General features: G+C 41.3%; 1 protein-coding gene across 1 annotated transcript in view; it reads left to right on the plus strand.

The window, feature by feature from the left end:
• DAAM1 (dishevelled associated activator of morphogenesis 1) overlaps window positions 1-19,360 on the plus strand; it is a 177,974-nt gene that overhangs the window by 122,965 nt on the left and 35,649 nt on the right. The window contains exons 4-15 of the mRNA XM_065940564.1: window positions 218-289; window positions 6,230-6,324; window positions 8,284-8,617; window positions 9,600-9,710; window positions 9,833-9,936; window positions 11,094-11,160; window positions 11,382-11,499; window positions 12,138-12,276; window positions 12,565-12,623; window positions 15,833-16,020; window positions 16,485-16,784; window positions 17,095-17,202. Coding sequence (XP_065796636.1) covers window positions 218-289; window positions 6,230-6,324; window positions 8,284-8,617; window positions 9,600-9,710; window positions 9,833-9,936; window positions 11,094-11,160; window positions 11,382-11,499; window positions 12,138-12,276; window positions 12,565-12,623; window positions 15,833-16,020; window positions 16,485-16,784; window positions 17,095-17,202 — 1,695 coding nt within the window. The remainder of the gene's footprint in view (window positions 1-217; window positions 290-6,229; window positions 6,325-8,283; window positions 8,618-9,599; window positions 9,711-9,832; window positions 9,937-11,093; window positions 11,161-11,381; window positions 11,500-12,137; window positions 12,277-12,564; window positions 12,624-15,832; window positions 16,021-16,484; window positions 16,785-17,094; window positions 17,203-19,360) is intronic.

The raw sequence follows: 19,360 nt of genomic DNA on the forward strand, positions 1-19,360 counted from the left end.
TCAGCACTATCTGTGGAGACTGCATGAGGAATACCACCCTGGTCAAAGGGACAGTGGTGATCTAAAGCCAGCATGAAAAGGCAAATATCTTACATCTCCGTGTCTTCTATGGTTTGTGCGGGCCGTTGTCTAGAGGCTCTGGAAGTCAGATGTTTTGGGGACCATTGTGTATATCTGGTGGTATATCACTTTTTTTTTTCCTCTTGTGTCTCTTTAGGACCAGGAAGAAAACAAGGGAGCAACAAGTTGGCCTGAGTTCTACATTGATCAGCTCAATTCCATGGCTGCTGTAGGTATCCTTTCTGTTCTCTGACACAGTTTAAAATGCAAGTTTAGTACAAAGCATGCAGTTGCATAATAAATTCACTTAAGTAAAAACTACCAAATATTATTCTCGCTCCAAAGTCCATTCCTAATGTTCAATGTTGGGGGAGAAAGGAGAGGCAGGAGTGGTACTTGGCAAAATGATTATTTTCCAGTATATTTTACATAAAATCAGCACATACTAAAATATAAGTGAATTTAATGTTATTGGAGGAAATGTAATCATAAATCTGGCTTCTGTTCAGCTTTAACTTGCAACCGGTCTTATCAATCATGAGGAGCTTGGATAGGGCAACACCTAACCTTCTGAATGGTAATGCCATTTAGAAATAGTACAGTGAAATTACCTCTTCACTGTTCTCTCCCCCCTCCCCTGTTTTTTAAAACTGAGGGCTTTCTTGGGTTCTTGGTCTTATAGGGTACCAAAATATTCTTTTACTCATATAAATAATTTTTTAAAAGTTCATGAAATAGGTGGTTTAGTGAAAAGGCATGATAGTAATAATGCTGAGATGTTCTTGGGAAATCTTTGGTAGGTGGATTTTTTATTTAGTAATCGCTAAAAAGGTGTTCTCAATGTCTAAAATGCACATTCCAGTCACATGGATATCTCTGCGATGTCAGAGTTTTGAGCTGCTTGAGGGATCAGCAAAGATACACAGCAGAAAACACATCATCAACATTTGAGTCTTAATAGCTTAAATCCTGTCCATGTTGATAGAAGTTGGAGGTTTCCCACAGCAGAGCAATCTTTGCCTCCGTGGGCACACTTCTGATTTTAAGAGTGTATCTGTCAGGTTCAACTTAGAGTTTATTCCATTCAAGCAGATGACAACTTCCATGGTATTTTCTCTACCTCTCCCTTTCCTCCTGTCCCCAGAGTCCTTGGGGAGAATTCATTTCTTATCACTTAGAGCAAACATTCTAGATTGTCTAATATTTTGTTGCTGCTAAAAAAGTTAAAAACTGACTAGAATATGTGAATCATTCACACTTCTGCTAAACTTTCAGAGGCCTTGACTTTTCGTAACTTCCTCTTCTCTAGCTTTTCCTTTGATGAGGGTGCTTCTGCTTTCACATCAGGAATAAAATAAACAGCCTGGTACATGTGAACAGAGCTGTATAAATTATGGAAGAAACTGCATAAGCTTTTGCCCCAAGGGTTTCTCTAAAAGCACAGCAAAAAAGAACAGAAAGTAACCACCAAATCCTTCTACCAGGCATCCAACACAAAGATGAGAAAAGGGTGATCTCAGCATTCATATGAATGTGTTAACAGAACATGAGGCTTATGATGGCCTTCGGGGATTTTCTCTTCATCCGCCTGAGCAATAATAATACAGAGCTATTTGCATTTCCTGCACGTAAAGGTTATTTCTGAAATCTTGTTCTTGGCTGTTAGGGGAAAAAAAGAGCTGTCAGGCAGGCTGTCTCTCTTTCTAATTAAGTCAGCCTTATTTGCTGTCTGACGTGGAAAGTTGCTCCTTTGTTAACGCACTCACTTCTGTGAGCGGAGAAGTACTAAGTAACTGGGTTTTTCCTTTCTTCACGTTTTAGGGCAGTTGGTTAGTCTGTCCTTTAGTGACTTGCTCCACGCCGTGTCCGGAGTTGGCCTGGCTTATTTCCTGTGCTAGAAGGTCTCCGATGTGCCAGTTTGTAGCACTTCTTCAAGAACCTCCCTTTTCCTTCATCCAGAACCTTTTGCTACATTCACACATCATCTACATTTCAATTATACTTGCTTCCTAATCTAAAGCCCTCGCCGAGAGTATCTCCAGGCCCTTAAATGTTAGTGACTTTGCTCTTCTTTATGGACATGAGTGTGAGCAAATCTGGGAGAAAGTGAAGGACCGAGGAGCCTGGCGGGCTCCATGGGGGGTTGCAAAGAGTCGGACTTAGCAACTAAACAACAACAAATGCATTAAACACCTAGCAAAGCTTTCTTCTGCTCCTTGAAGGACAAAGCTAGCATCTTTTCAGGGTTAAGAGTAAAGGCATTATAACAATTGATGAAATAATGAGGCCTCAACACTTCTGCATCTATAAAGGAGCAAGGAGGTCTGAGGAGACCAGAAACCCTTTGCTGAGTTTTCTGTTTTTCTCACCCTATTAGTGGCCACCGCCTCCTTTGAGGTCTTGCTAACCTCTCTGGAGAATTCCTCACAGCGGAAATTCTGAGACATCATCCCTGGGGACTTGGAAAGGCACATGACTCCTCCCGGTCCTTTCCTGGTTTGGCAGCCAAGCTCTCTGGCTCTCCTTTGGGAATTGTTGAAGGGGTGTTTATCCACATCATCATCATCCATTGTCTTCAGCACCAGTAGCGGCTGCTGCTATTGAGTGTGCGTCATGCGACAGGCAGACTAACAGGCACTTTACATGCTGTTTTAAATCCTTACAAGCACCCTCTGCTCTAAGTACTACTTATAGATAAGGAGTCGGAGACTCAGATAAAGGTTACCTTGCCCAAGGTCATCTCATTTGGAAGTGGTAGAGCTGGAATTTAAGCCTATCAGTCAAGCCTATCAGCTCAAAGACTCCTTTCCAGCTTGCCTGTCACTAACTAGGTTTTTAACATCCTTTATCACTGTGGAAGAGGCCTGGAACTCCCACCCACGCCCCACCTCCCAGCTTTTCTGAGGTGGGACAGGCATCTGCAGAGTCTGATAAATAGTCCAAGTTGAGAACCACAGCACTTACTGGTCTGTGAAGCCCTTTGTGGAACAAGTGCAGTTACTTTATGGAAGCCTCGTAACAAGAATTCTTTGTTCTTTAAAGGACCCCTGAGTGATCTGTTGGCTTTTAAAGAGTGAAAAACAGTTTAATAAAAGGAGAGCGTGTTCCAGAAGGGCCTGGACTTTCTTGGTGTGTGGCTTCTGCATGTACTCTCAGGGAGCAAGGATGTGAGGTGATGAAGTTCTGTGTGCTTAGCAGGTTGGCTTATTGATTTCACACCGGTGAAGCCTTTCAAAAAGAGGCTTACTTCCAGACTTTCCTAGCCAGGGATGGTTTCTGTGCCTGGTTTGTACATCTCTCTCCTCCCTGCATGTTCCAGTGTAAACCTCAGCAACTTTGACCAGCAGGAGCCTCTGCTAGGACACACTCTATCCTTTGCCCACTCCTCAAATGAGCAGAGATTTAGTAAGTAGTTAGCATGCCCAAGGAGGCCACCACAGCCCTGTCCAGTGTATGCCAAGGTGCATCCTGGCTGTTGGCATAGCAGTCATCTTAGGAAATGTAAGCATTTCCTTACTTAAAAAAGAATCCCCCTTTTCTATGAAAAACTGCAAATTTAGACTTCTCCATAAATGTGAAGCTTGAAAACTTGAGACTTCATATAAATTATTTTATTTTGAAAAGTCATTTTAGAATATCAGCTTCATCTACATAGAATCGATTTTCTCAATACAATAAACAATCCTAGATTCAACTCTAATTGTACTACACACAGAAAAGAGAATAATGTCTTCTGTTTTGAGAGGAAAGTAATAGTTCTTATATTGGGAAAGGAAATTCTAATTTAAATTTCTTTTCATAAAACTCCCAACTCCTCTAGGGAGAGACTTAATGTAGTCTGCCTTTATTTGGAGCTTCCCCCTTCCCTAAGATTGTTAAAAGGATAAATATGTGCATCTTTATTTGGTATTAATGAATCACAGTAAGAAATGTATTTAATCTTTAATTTGGGAGGTTTGGGTGACTAAGCTTAGGGACAAGAAATGATGTTCATAAAAGTTTTGATCCTGGACTGTGGATTCAAAGTGATTGCTTGAGAGTCTAAACAAATTCAGCTGTGCCACAGGAGATTAAACGTCCTTGGCTGGATTTGTGCTAAATTTTCCAGGATATGGGTCTCACGGAGCCATGAAGAAGTTCATTGGCTCTTTGCACACATAGCCTCTTCCCCTGCCATCCTCTGGTGACAGCTGTCAGGGCACATCTGTAGCAAGAGGACAGCTTTAGCAGAAATAATTCAAGTATACAAAACAAGACCTTACTGATATTTATTTCAGTTGCTATGAATGATACTGATATATGTTTGCTTTGAGCTTTACCCTCCTAAGTGTGAAGTCAAATTTAGGTTTCAGTTAACATTTAGTTACCTAATGCTTATACTGTGAATGTGAAAAAATTAAGTAAAGTCACCCCTTGATGATGTGTGGTCCTGAAAGAAAGGGAGAGACTGTACCATTGAGACATATGAATAAGAGCCAAATGTTTTCTTCAATGTCCCAGTCTGTTTCCCAGCCATGCATTTTATCAGAATAGGTGATGGGTAGAAACACTGAGGCTGGACAAGCACATGTTAAAAGTAGGAAGAAGGCAAGGGGCCTGTGGTTCTGTGGGTGGAGGCACCTAGGGCCTTAAGCCTTGGGATGCTTTTAGTACCAGGCTTCCCTGGTGGCTCAGTGATAAAAGAATTCACCTGCCAATGCAGAAGATGCAGGTTCGATACCTGGGTCAGGAGGATCCCCTGGAGGAGGAAATGGCAACTCACTCCAGTATTCTTGCCTGGAGAATTCCATGGACAGAGGAGCCTGGTGGGCTACAGTTCATAGGGTTGCAAAGAATTGGATACCACTTAGTGACTCAACAACAACAACTCTGAGTACACGTAGGTGACCATGAGGTAAAAGGATGAAAACAACTTTTTAACAAGTCTGTGAATCTTACTAGCATTCATGACTTTGTGATATCAGCCAAGATCTGCTTCCTAGGACCTTCCTCTTTGAAGTGAGGTCTACAGACTGCAGCATCAGCTCCATCAGGAGCTCAGCATCTTTGGCTTCACCTCAGATATGCCAAGTCAGGACCCGCATTTTAACAAGCTTCCCCAGGAAATTTGTATCCTTGTTAAAGTTTGAAAAGTACTGCTCTACCTCCAACTAGTAAAAATAAATGGGGAAAAAAAAGAAAAGTACTGCTCTAGTCCTGGGTAGGAAGAGAACACACACACACACACACACACACACACACCATTTCTAAAACTGATCTATTTCTAAGTACTGCTCTAGTCCTGGGTAGGAAGAGAACACACACACACACACACACACACACACACACCATTTCTAAAACTGCTCTATTTCTAAGTACTGCTCTAGTCCTGGGTAGGAAGAGAACACACACACACACACACACACACACACCATTTCTAAAACTGCTCTATTTCTAAGTACTGCTCTAGTCCTGGGTAGGAAGAGAACACACACACACACACACACACACACACACACACACACACACACACACACACACACACACACACACACACACACACACACACACACACACACACACACACACACACACACACACACACACACACACACACACACACACACACCCCATTTCTAAAACTTAAGCATTTACTCTGAAGGAATTGTCTATCTTTATGTCAAGTTGAGTATAATCATTCTTCTTAAAACTAATTTGATGTAACAGAAAGTGTAAAAGATTACACTTTTTGGCTGAGGAATGAGAGAGAGAGCATGGGAAGATTGCTGCCTGCCTCTGTTTGATAATGTGATAATATTTCATTGTCAGAATGTTATATTTAACTACGTTTCTAATCTTTCTATCAAGTATAAATAGTAATATCTTCATCAGAGTGTAGTTATAGAATAGTTATGTAAGTACTTGGAAAACAATCTCTACTAAGATTTCTCAACACCTTCTTAAAACTTTATTTAAATTCAAAAGAACTAACTTGTAGTAGAGAGAATGATTTTGTGGAATTCTTGGTGCTTTTGCTCTACATGCTGGCTTATAGTAAATCTTAGTCATAGTCTCATTTGATTCTTTGTATTAAAAGTGATAGTAACATGTAATCTGTGGGCTTGTTTTGCTTGTGCCATAATTAAAACATATAATTTAAAGAAGTTACTTTATAATTTTCTTTGCATAGAGAAAATCTCTGCTGGCTTTAGAGAAGGAAGAGGAAGAAGAGAGAAGTAAAACTATAGAGAGTCTGAAGACAGCATTAAGGACAAAACCAATGAGGTAATGTTTTACTAGGCAACATGTACCACGTATTTCTCTTCTTTTTCTTCTTTTCTACTTTCTTCCTATTTTCTTTTTTCCCTTCCTTTTTCTTAATTTTTCTGCAATAGCCAAACTTTTGGGGTAGTCTTAAAATAAAAACATGTAATTAAACCATGGATGAAATACCTTATGTGTTGAACATTCACTAAATTATTTTTCTTCTGTTAAAAAAGATGTAGACAGGCATGAAGATGGCTAAAGTTAAAAATGGCAGACTAACAAGTGTTGGTACAGATGTGGAGAAATTGTAACCCTCATTCATTGATGGTGGGAATATAAAATGGTGCAACTACTTTAGAAAACAGCTAGACATTTCCTCAGAATATTAAACATTGTGTTGCCATATGAACCAGCAGTGTTGCTCCTTCTTGATATATAGCCAAGGGAAGTAAAAATATGTCTCCTGAAACCTTATGTGTGAATTTCAGCATTATTTATAATAGCCAGAAATGGGAGCTATCCAAATTCTATCAACTGATGGATTCATAAGTAAAATGTGATATATCTATATAATGGAATACTTTTCAACCATAAAAAGTAATGGAGTACTGATACATGCTCCCACATGGAGGGGCCTTGAAAATATTTATGCAAAGTTAAAGAAGCCAGACACAAAGGACCACATATTGTATGATTCTGTTTATATGAAATATCCCCAAAAGGACCACATATTGTATGATTCTGTTTATATGAAATATCCCCAAATATCCCCAATCCATAGAGACAAAAAGACAAGTGGTTGCCTAGGGTTAGGAAGAGAGGGAAATGTTCTTCTAGGGTTGATTAGGAAGGGGTAATGGTTTTCTTGGGGTAATTAAAATGTTCCAAAATCAGATAGTGACCATGGTTGTACAGCCCTGTGAATATATTAAAAATCACTGAATTATACTTTTGAAAGTATAGATTTTATGGCATGTGAGTAATTGCTTAGTAAAACTGTTATAAAAGATGGATTATCATCTACTGTATGCCTCCCACACCTTTATTAATGCCTTTAAGTTTTGGTCGGATATGGGGGTGCTTACAGGTGCATTTCATTAGAGCAAGTGCTATGATTGAAGCTTGGCTAGAAGAAAAATCTGCTGATTTCTCAAAAATTATATACAGTTGTATGACAGAAGTTTTCTAGTCTGTATCCTAACTGTGTTTTCCCTCTGTATGTGTGTTCCAAATTCTCAGATGTTACTGGATGCCCAAGGCTAAATAAGTTCGGAAATTTCTGGAGTAATCTAGGTTTTGTTACTTCGAACTTTTCAAAAGGCTTAACCTGCAGATGTACATTGTGAATTTTCCTCTTTGATTGACTTTAAAGTAAACAAGTGCTATAAATATAAAAATATTAGTATATAGTAATCAAGTATTGCTTTTATTTGTTTTATATATTGGGATTCCATATAGCATGTCATACAAAAGGAGGGCTTTGCTATGAAACCTTAAGAAAATAGATTATCATTTGGCAAGTAAATATTCTGGAGTTTAGGGATGCATTTTGACTTTCATTGGTGTGGGGCATGCTTGAGTCAGTCGTCAACACTTAAACATGCCTGGAGACTGGATGCTATCCTAACACAGGATCAGCAGATGACTTTAACCTAAGGCAGATATCTGAGTGTCTTCTTGTTCCTGGTTTCCTATGGTTATAAGGTCTGTTAATTGGTTATTTATATCAACTAAAATCTTTTCTAACTCAAATGGAGATTTTTTTTATACTTCTGGTTAGACCTGACCATTGGGTCTGTGCCAAGGAAGAGGCCTCCAATTAAGAAGACTTCATCAATGTAAGCCTTCTGTTACTTTAGGAACTACATCTTCTTACTTCCTCCTGACCACCACCCCCCTAAACTTTTCTCTTAAGGGCTATTAAAGAATTCCAAAGAGACTTAAGTCTGATGCACTTTAACCTTCTTCTCATGACAGGTTTGTAACCAGATTCATTGACTTGGATGGCCTGTCATGTATTCTCAACTTTCTAAAGACCATGGACTACGAGACCTCAGAGTCTCGAATACATACCTCTCTCATAGGATGTATAAAGGCGCTAATGAACAACTCTCAAGGTCGGGCTCATGTCCTGGCTCATTCTGAGAGTATTAATGTTATTGCTCAGAGTCTGAGCACAGAGAACATTAAGACGAAGGTGGCCGTGCTGGAAATCTTGGGCGCTGTGTGCCTGGTTCCCGGGGGCCACAAGAAGGTTCTGCAGGCCATGCTGCACTACCAGAAGTATGCCAGCGAGAGAACCCGCTTTCAGGTGGGTGCTTCCACGCCACATCTTCATTCCTGCCTCATGACAGGTGCCTCTCCTGGCCCCTGGGTGGTGGTGGTGGGGAGGGTGCCTAACTTGAAACTTCCCCCTGTGGTGAGCATTCACATGTGGCCTCAAGTATTTCCGTGCTCTTGGGTAGAGTAGAATACTCTTTCTGTAGTTGGTCGGATGGGGTTGTGGATTTCCAGGAGTCCTCCCCTCTTACCTGCAGTTTTGCTTTCCACAGTGCTAATGACCCGTGATCAACTGCTGTTTGAAAGTATTAAATGGAAACTTCTAGAAATAAACAATTCATAAGCTTTAAATTGTGCAGCTGTTGTGAGTAATGTGATAAAATCTCATGCCATCCTGCTCCGCCCCTCCCAGGATGTGAATCATCCCTTTGTCTAGAATACCCACAACTTATACACCACCCCGCTGTCAGTGGAGGAAAAACAAAGTCTGTATAGGAGTATATATAGGGTTCAGTACTACCCACGGCTTCAGACATCCACTGGAGATGTTAGAACACATCCCTTGTGGAGAAGGGAAGACTGTTGCCCTGAATTTAAAAAAAATGTAGCCCTCCCTCCTTTCTACACATTATGTAATACACTTTTCAATCCACTAAATGGGTGTTCTCTGAAAATTTTACAGATTGTCAGTCTTGATTTAGGATCAATATAAACAATGAGATTATGTTGCCACATTTTTTTATACTCAGGAAAAACAAGTAAAATTAATGAAGCACAGTCTTTTGTGTTAATACTTTGTATACATGTATGTATAAACATATATGATGTAAGAATTTTGAAAGTAGAGTTTTTAGGACTAATCTTAAGGGAAAAAGGTAGCTTTCTATGGATCGATGTAATTTTGACTCAACGCAAGGTTTTAAAAGTTAACTTCTGAGTATTAAAAAATTAATAAAATGAGTGTAAGGTAGTAACTATTCAGTCCTTTGTTTTCACATTTGTATCCTTGGTAGACGTTAATTAATGACTTGGATAAGAGCACGGGGCGATATCGAGATGAAGTGAGTCTTAAGACTGCCATCATGTCTTTCATCAATGCAGTGCTAAGCCAAGGCGCAGGAGTGGTAAGAGCCTTCTGTGTCACAATCTAAAACATGTATTGTTAAAGAACAATTTTTAAAAAAAATACTAACAAGTATGTTCTCTAAAGAGCTTAAAAAGTATTCCGTCACCCTTCTATTTTCAGGAAAGTTTGGACTTTAGACTTCATCTTCGCTATGAATTTCTGATGTTGGGAATTCAACCTGTAATAGATAAATTAAGGGAACATGAAAATTCAACATTAGATAGGTAAGTCACACTGTTACAACAAGAGATAGTTCATGTGTTTTCCATGTGTATAGTGCCAGTCTGAACTACTTGTGACCTAAGGAAATTGTACCAAAATGTTAAGACCAGGTAATGATGTTTTTATTAGTTAAGACTTTCTCAATGAAAGAAGCAGCAGATTGTGTAGAGAACTTAGTGTAGGTTTTGAGATTAAATGGGAATCCATATCCTAGTGCTGCTGCCTACTTGCTATGTGTTCTGATCAAGTTACTCAATTTTTGTGAACCTTACTGTTTTTATACCTGAAGAAATAGTGATGATGATGACAACACTATCTTTAAGGGCTCTTATGAAATGTTACTGTAAAACATGTGGAATCACATGGCATCTTTGATAGACATTCTGTGCATGTTAATATCCACTTCCCTGTTCATTTGCTTATCTGTAAATTTTACGATTTCTACCATACCCTACAAGTTTTCAGGTCTCTCCTTCTACCACTCTTCTCCCTCATTCATGCACTCCACCTTGCTTCTTTGCTTGATAGTCTACGATCATGTAGACTTGCCTCAGGGCATTTGCACCTACTGTTTCCTCAGCATTAAAAGATTGTCCCACAGATGTCCAAATTGCTTGTTCCTGTGCAGAGAGATCTTTTCCAGTCACTGTGTTCAGATTCTTTACCTTACCTCACCCCCATCATTCTCTACTCCCTTTACCTGCATGTATTTGTCTCCACAGAACTAATCATCCCCAGTATCAATAGTTAGGGGCTCAGTAAATATTTGTATGAATAAGTGAAAGGCATGACCATTGCTCTGTAATCTTTAATTCAGTGGTCAAGCAAGTTACTTATATGGACTTATTTTTCCATGAAGAGATTCTGTGAGTAGAATCTGGATTTGGTTGCTTTTGGATTGAAAACTTTTATGAATTGTCTTCTACATGCCAGGCCTCCTAGGCTTTTAGATTTGTCTCTTGTAATGATCTCATTTGAGATACATGATGTCTTTTATTCCTTAGCACATAGTTAAGGGAAGGCATTTTAATTCTGTTGTGATTCTTCTTTTAGAGATATCTCTGAAATTTTAGGAAAGGTCTTAGTATTTATGTCCTGATTCCTATGTGCCTGTGTTTATAGGATGTTCTACTTTTAGTAAATTGTCTTTGTCTTTCAGGCATTTAGATTTTTTTGAAATGCTCCGAAATGAAGATGAGCTAGAATTTGCCAAAAGATTTGAACTGGTACGTATACGTACAATTATTCTGTTTTGACTCGGCAGCTCACAAATTTCCTTGTTGTAATGTGTGTCATAGAGTTGTGTAATGTAAGAGCAAAATCACATTTCTGTTTTGCTACCTAAGTGGCAGGATTAGGCTCTATTTGCCTTGGATTTGCTTACCTTACCTTGTAGGAATTGAAGAACTTGAATGCTTGATTTAGATTTCTTTTTTATATGAAACAGGTTCACATAGACACAAAAAGTGCTACTCAGATGTTTGAACTGACCAGGAAGAGGCTCACCCACAGTGAAGCTTACCCTCACTTCATGTCCATCCTGCACCACTGCCTCCAAATGCCTTGTGAGTGTGTTTGTGATTTACATGTGTTTGTGGCTTGGGGACATCATTCAGAGGCCTCTGTCATCTGAACAGTGTGGCTTAGGTTGAGTGCACACCAGGGATTCCAGACCTTGGTTTTTGACGGTCCAGTGTGTCTGCGGGCTTCCCCGGTGGCTTGGTGGTAAAGAACCGGCCTACTGATGCAGGAGACACGGGTTTGATCCCTGGATCGGAAGATCCCTGGAGAAGGAAATGGCACCCCATTCCAGTATTCTTGCCTAGGAAACCTCATGGACAGAGGAGCCTGGTGGACTACAGTCCATGGAGTCTGAGTCGGACATGACTTAGTGACTAAACAACAACAACAAAGTTGTTGCACAGCTTAAGGGGTGTTATAAAGCTCTCAGAATAAAATGAATTATACCTCACTTTGATTTTAAAAATAAATATATGCCTTACAACACATGCAGAAGGGGATTAAAAAGTACCTCTCAATCATGTAAATGATCAATGATTCCAGATTCCAGAATTTGGGAAGGCTAGTGTTTACTAGCCTGGTTTTGTCTGGTTCTTTGACTGGTGGGTGACCCCTGTTGAAAAATATTCATTAAAGTTTTGAAACCACTTGAAGTATTTCCACTGTTCTTTTCTTTTTTTAGACAAGAGAAGTGGCAACACAGTTCAGTACTGGCTACTCCTGGATAGAATTATACAGCAAATAGTTATTCAGAATGACAAAGGTCAAGACCCTGACTCCACACCTTTGGAAAACTTTAATATCAAGAATGTCGTCCGGATGTAAGTTGCTTCTTGTATTGCTGCCCTTGAGATAACAGCAACAATGTAAGACATTTGTTTTATCTTACTTCAAAATAGCAGTTGAGAGAACTAAAGTGTTCTGGAGGTCAGATATGAGTTCCTATATGTATACATGTAATATATGTGTGTAACTTTTGGATTTAAAATGGGTCTCAAGCATGCTGAGGGCTTGTTTTGTGTTAAACAATTTTTGTACCTAGAAAGCATGCATTTAGCAGTCAGTCTTTTGTGCTTTTTGTAATGAATGCTCCTTTAACTATTATACAGGTTGGTTAACGAAAATGAAGTTAAGCAGTGGAAAGAACAAGCAGAAAAAATGAGAAAAGGTAAATGATGAAGTGCTGACAAGAAAAGAGGTTGTGTTAATGGTTATTGGACAACTCTCCTTACTCTATATTTTAGAAATTTGCATTGATGCTTCTTTTTGACATTGGTGCATAAACAGCCTTTTCCCACCATCATGTCTTCAGGGCAGTCTGCCTAGTTTTTCTTGAATCAGACTATCTTAATTGTCATGTTGATTCCTCAATATTTTATCCTTTTATTATAATCATCTGCATTTTTTTAAGCATGTGCTGTTCAGTATTCATTAGTTCAGATTTTCTTAACTACCATTCATGCCAACCTTCCCCATAACTGCTCTTTAATGCACACTGGATTTTAAGAAATATAATAAGGGACACCCAGGGATTACCCAGAATTTTGAAAGAAAAGTTCAGACCACTTGGTTTCAGCAGTCCAATTCTCCATTTGACCTTAATTTGGCACCAGTTATAAAAAGAGAAATCATGCAGAAAATCACTGACCATTGTAGACGTACATGTTATGAAATTTTAACAGGCCAGCTATTGATGAATGTTTCAATATGTCTTTGATATCAACACTTAGCATCAAGTAACTTGGGGGTCATGCCCATCACCATGACAACAACTCACAGAATGGTTGGAACTTTTCTCCTCCTTCAAAATTAGCAAGTTAAAGTTGGACCCTTTGAGAAAACAGTCATACTCCTGGCCACTACTCTTGCATTTTGCTGGCACACTGACTTCCTTTTCCCTATCCAAGTGACGCATTCACACCAGTGACATACACTACCACTCGCCTTGATATTCAATGTGTTGAAAAGCTAGTCCACAAGATGCTGAAGCATTTCCTTTTCTCATATCACATTTTGTCCATTGAGCAGAAAAGCAGTCTCACCACTGGTACTGGAAAATACAGAATATGAAGTTCTATTATATTACAGGTTCATCATATGAATTCAGATTGGTCTTAAATAAGTGAGGTTGCACATACATTTTTATAAATTAATTCCAGAAACTGCTACAGAAAGAATAGAGACACTGGTTTACCCTAACTTGTAGGGTAAAGAGAGAGTTACACCTGAGAAGATGGTCAATGAATGAGTGATGTTTTGGGGAATATACCCTGAAGCCCGGAGACTCAGGTGTATGAGTTGAAGAGAGTACTTAGGACATAAGCTTGGGAGTCATTCATGTAGCAGGAATGTCCTGAATGGCTGCCAGGTCAGGTGCCATACTGGGCTCTGGGTCTGAGTCTCAGTCTGCCCCTGACTGGTATGTGAGTAGGCTAAGTCCTTTACTCCTCCAGTCTGTCTCTGCAAAGTCAAGCTTGAACCTAATAGGGTTGTTGTGAAGATTAAATGAAATATACAAGGACTTGAGCATAGAGCCTGGCATTTGTTACTTGCCTAATAAATGGTAGAGGGCTTCCCTGATGGCTCTGCAGTGAAGCATACACTTGCAATGCAGGAGACCATCTACAATGCAGGAGACGTGGTTTGATCTCTGGGTCAGAAAGATCCCCTGGAGAAGAAAATGACAACTGACTCTAGTATTCTTGCTGGGAAATCCCATGGACAGAGGAGCCTGGCTGGCATCTGAAGACTTGGACATGACTTAGCAATTAAACCACCACCAACAAATGGCAGAAAGTTTTGTAGGATTTAGGCAGTTGAGGTGGTACTAGAGGAAAGGGCCGAGGTCAATCAGAGGAAAGTTCCTAAGCCCTATCCCTGATCTATAGAATAGACTGCTGGAATGGGATCTGGGGGTTCTGAAATGTTAAAGTCTCTCAAGTGGTTCTGAGGCTTAGTCAGATTTGTCAAAGACTAATGACCAGTAATAGGAAGTCAGGTCTTAAACAGTTGTCAGTGGGATGGAGAGGGAGGAATGGGGAACACATGTAAATCCATGACTGATTCATGTCAATGTATGGCAAAAACCACTACAATATTGTAAAGTAATTAGTCTCCAATTAATAAAAATAAATGAAAAAAAAACCCAGTTATCAAAGAGGAATGAAAGGGAGATAGAAGAAGGAAAGGGAGATGCAGTGGGGTAGTTTTTAGATGTTGCTGAAGAAGTCAGGGAAGCATCTGTAGAGTGGTAGACGTAGGTTGACGGTTATCTTAACTCCAAGCCTGGTAAAATCCAAGGAGTTTAGTGACTTAAACCCTTCTCTGCAAACTCTGACTTTGGAGGACGCAGAAGAGAGAAAGAGACAGAGAAAGCAAGCATTTTAAATGTGCTATCAAATTCAGAAACAGAGCCCGACTCTGTGTAGCTCTGTCCCAGTGGGTTCTATCTCTGGGTTTATTGATATAAAAAGACTAGGGATTGGGACCAAGTATTTGAAATAAAAATGTGCAGCCTAAACCTCATTAGTCCTCTTTTTCAAAGAACATCACTCTTGTCAGTGCTGGAGTCAGCAGGTGTGTTGGCTGCATAATCAAACATTATGCAAAATGGGATGCATTGTTCCATTATAGCAGGATTGGGGGAGTCAGTGGAACCACAGCTAAGAGCTAAAATTTTTCTTCTCTTATGGTTCTCATGCTCAGTAGGTAATCCTGCTCCGAAGGTATTTAATACTGAGATGATAAAACTTGCCTTCCCAAATTTTAATAATTGTTATGCCAGAGCATACAGCACTTCAAGTCTAAGGGGCCATCAAGGGGAGTGGGAGCAATGGCTCCACTTTGGGAGCATTGTCCATGTTGGGACAAACCCTGGGTCTGGCAGCCGTACTTCCTCCCAGAGCAGTATCCTCCCTTTTAGCCCCTCCACTAGTTGGACATGAGCCAGCAAACCCAGCTAATGAACACTGGCCTTCTCTCGTTCCCATTTTTAAGTTGTGAAAAGAAGTCCTGTTAATAGTGACTTTCCATAGTGTGGCTAAAGGGCCATTTCTAGGACAGGATTCTGAATTAAATATCAAGCAGGCAATGTTCACCTCCACAGATAGTTGCCCATGCTTGTGTCCCCTCTTTGGCATTGTGGCTAGAGGGCCTCTTCCGCCTTTTACAGATGTAGTTGATAAAGTTGTTCATCCAAAGCCCCCTCCAAGCACGAGCACCACTGAGCCCATGAGTTGCTCCCTTCAATGGAGAAGAGGAATGATATTTGCCTAATAAAGAGTCTCCCAGTCAACCTCAATCAGTTTCCTGCTTGGAGAAAAATGCTTCAGCTTTGAAGAGTACACCATTTTCATGTCCAGTTGTTTTCCTATGTAGAGCACAATGAGTTACAACAGAAGTTGGAAAAGAAAGAGCGAGAGTGTGATGCCAAGACCCAGGAGAAGGAAGAGATGATGCAGACCTTAAATAAAATGAAAGAGAAACTGGAAAAAGAGACCACCGAGCACAAGCAAGTGAAGCAGCAGGTGGCGGACCTCACGGCCCAGCTGCACGAGCTGAACAGGGTAAGACCCCGGCCCAGGGGCGGCGGGCGGCTGCTGGTGCCCCCTCAGCCCGGAGCCCCATCCTTAGGTAGTCAGCCCTGCGGGCAGGAAGAGAGCCTGATCCCTCTCCTGGCCCATCACAGCGGTTGTACAACCTGCTGCCTCTGCTGAGCCTGCGCGTTATCAGAGGTGGGTGGGGGTGTTCGTTCTCCGATGCAGATCCTCTCACAAGAGTGAGGAGATCACATCAGCTTCTTAAAATGAAAACTTGTTATCATGAAAACCAAACTGGAGGATGGTGCCACAGTGAGAGACGTAGCGTACCATGTACACGTCCTTTCGACTCAACTGCCCCTTGAAGCCCACAGTCTCGGATGTGTGAATTTCTCTGTAACATACATGTTAGGCAGAGTGTCGGACTCTCAAAGTGTCTGGTGTATTTACTTCTCCCACTGACCTTGCCTTTTCCTATCTTTATTTTTCAGAGGGCTGTCTGCGCTTCACTCCCAGCTGTACCCTCACCTGGAGCCCCCGGGGGACCCTTTCCTTCCTCTCTGCCAGGGTCCCTCCTCCCTCCCCCACCACCTCCACCTCTGCCAGGTGGAATGGGTCCTCCTCCGCCTCCTCCCCTCCCCCCAGGAGGCCCCCCTCCTCCCCCGGGGCCTCCTCCCTTGGGGGGAATCATGCCACCTCCTGGTGCCCCCCTGGGTCTGGCACTCAAGAAGAAGAACATTCCTCAGCCCACAAATGCCCTGAAATCCTTCAACTGGTCTAAGCTGCCTGAGGTAAGCCATCTGCTCACATTTGCCATCTCACGGACAGCATTAGCAGCCTACCGTGTTGTCCCTGACAGGGAGACAGCCCTGGCTCTCCAATGGTTTCATTTTCCCACATAGACTCCGGGTTCTCACTAGCTCAGATATTTAAGTGATAAAGCTTCTGGAATAAATGACAAGTTATTTAAAGCCAGCTCATTCTGAGCATCTGGTAAGCGAAAAATTTGGGAGAGCAGCACTTTTTAAAAAAAAAATAACTGCATCTGTTCTTTTTGTGTCTAACTATAAACCCCAGCACTTATTAACTTGATGTTTGCAGAACAAACTGGAAGGAACAGTATGGGCCGAAATTGATGATACAAAAGTCTTCAAAGTTCTAGATCTTGAAGACCTGGAGAGAACTTTCTCTGCTTATCAAAGACAACAGGTAAGAGCTTGTGCCTTCCAGATGCTAAAAGTTAAGAAGTTCATGTTCTTGTTCATGATCCCTGGGCCATCTGTCTTAACCATGCTGTGATGGGCATCTTAAGTGTAGGCCGTTTGGTCTACCCTGAAATGTTCCCACAAATAGCATAACACTTGGGTCTGCACGTGTGACTAGGTGCCTCTGTGTGTGTGTGCATGCACGTGTGCATGTGTGTACATGTTGCAGGCATACAAGCTCCTTGTTGGAGAGAATCATACTCTGGTGTCTACAACCTTGTCTCCACTGGTGGAAGGAGTCTATCTTCTTGTCACTTGTGCTTAGTCAAAGGGGTCACCAGGTGAAGATAGTAGTAGAAGAATTACCTAACTCCCAGTGTTCATTTCTGAAGCTGTTTTAGTTATGTATCTCAAGGGGTTATTATCAGAAAGGGACTGCCTTTTTTATTTTTAGGACAATTTTATTTTCTTTTATTAACAATGTTGTGTTTTATTTCTACCGTATAGCAGAGTGACTCAGTTATACATGTATTTATTCTTTTTCATGTTCCTTTCCATTATGGTTTGCAGCAGGATATTGAATATGCTCCTCTGCTGTACACTAGGACATTGTGATAGGGCCGTTGAGTAGAAGGAACCTTCGAAAGTCTGGGAGGTGGGAAGTGACTGTAAGTCGGCAGCTTGATAGAACCTAGGGGGAAGTTTTTACTCTGTCAGGAACATGATCCATTCAGAAGCGGGGCCGTGAGGGCTGAGCAGCTGTGGAGATGGCAATGGGACACACAAGACCCGCGGCGCTTCTGAAAAGTGAGCAATGAGATAGTCGTGAGAACGTGCAATTTGATGTGGCCAGGGAGGCAGCGTCATCTCGTGAACCCCGGTCACATAGGTGTGGTACCTCTCACTCCTCAAGAGGGCATCTTAGTAGAGTTCACAGCCAAGTGGCCTGGTGCCAAGAGTCTCAGAAAAACAAGGAAAAGGTGGAGTGGGGTCTTAGTCAATGGGAAAATCTGGGAAGGGGAAAAGTGAGTCCCAGAGCATAGGGAAAAAAGCTCTAAGAGTCACTGGGGGAGAGAAAGGCTGAGGAGGAGCGCAGACTGCGCCTTGAACAGAGGCAGAGGCCGGGCATCTGTGCAGGGGCTTTCCTCAGGCTTTACTGGGAGGCCCTTACCTTCTGCGTGAATCACGCCCAGGGTGGAGCATCCTCAGACAAGCAGCAGACTTCCTAGTCTGCTGAGGCTTGGCCTGGTTCCCAAGAAAGAGTGTCTCAGAACTGCCAGGCCCCGAGGGAGAACAGTGACTGAGGCTGGAGAGAAACAACATCTGAGGGTTTTCTTTTTCTTTTTCTTTTTGGTTTTCTTTTTCAAAATGGCCTTTGATGAGACTAAAATTGAGAAGGAAAACTAGTATGTCTTTTAGCTACAATATTTTCCCTTAAGTGAGGGAACACTTCCTTGTGGTACCCTTTATGCTATTTTTATAAAGTACAAAAATGCAGGTGGTTGCCTACCATGACAGCATGACTCCAAAATAGGAGCTCTCAACCTGGCCCCCACAAAAGTATGAAGGCAAACTTGTGCCATGTCATACATGCCAAATAAAGGAAAATGAAGAAAAAGAAGATAGGACATTGTCCAGTTGAAAGCAAGATACTGTATCTTTCAAGGGACAAACAAAGGATGTGTGGAGAGCTCTTGCATGGCAGGTACTTGGACCAGACTCACTGCAGAATGGTCACAACAGGCCTCTTCCACTCTCTCACACACGCACTCTCTCTCTGATATCCCAGAAAGGTTTATTCTGGGCTTTTTAGGACATTTTAGCCAGTTTCCAGTAGATTCGAATTATCTTCTGACCTCATCGCACATTCCATTGATTCCCTACTTCATTTTCAGTCATTAATACTGGTCCATTCTGGTTGCCCAAGATGAAGGTTTGGGAACTTAGAGAAGTAAATAAAAGGAAGAGAAAACAGCATCTATTTCAAATGATTCTATTCAAGTCTGAGCTTGTGGATCACGTTTACTGTGAAGGCAGGTGGTTGAAAGACCCAAGTTTACAAGACTCATAATTAACTGCCTTTCAGCAGAAGGTGCAGAAGGATGCTGCCAAAATGCTCTGGGACAAATATGTGGACAGCTCTCAAGAGCTCCAAGAGACAG

The sequence above is a fragment of the Muntiacus reevesi genome, chromosome 7 (assembly GCF_963930625.1).
Source record: "Muntiacus reevesi chromosome 7, mMunRee1.1, whole genome shotgun sequence".
NCBI classification, from domain to species: Eukaryota; Metazoa; Chordata; class Mammalia; order Artiodactyla; family Cervidae; genus Muntiacus; species Muntiacus reevesi.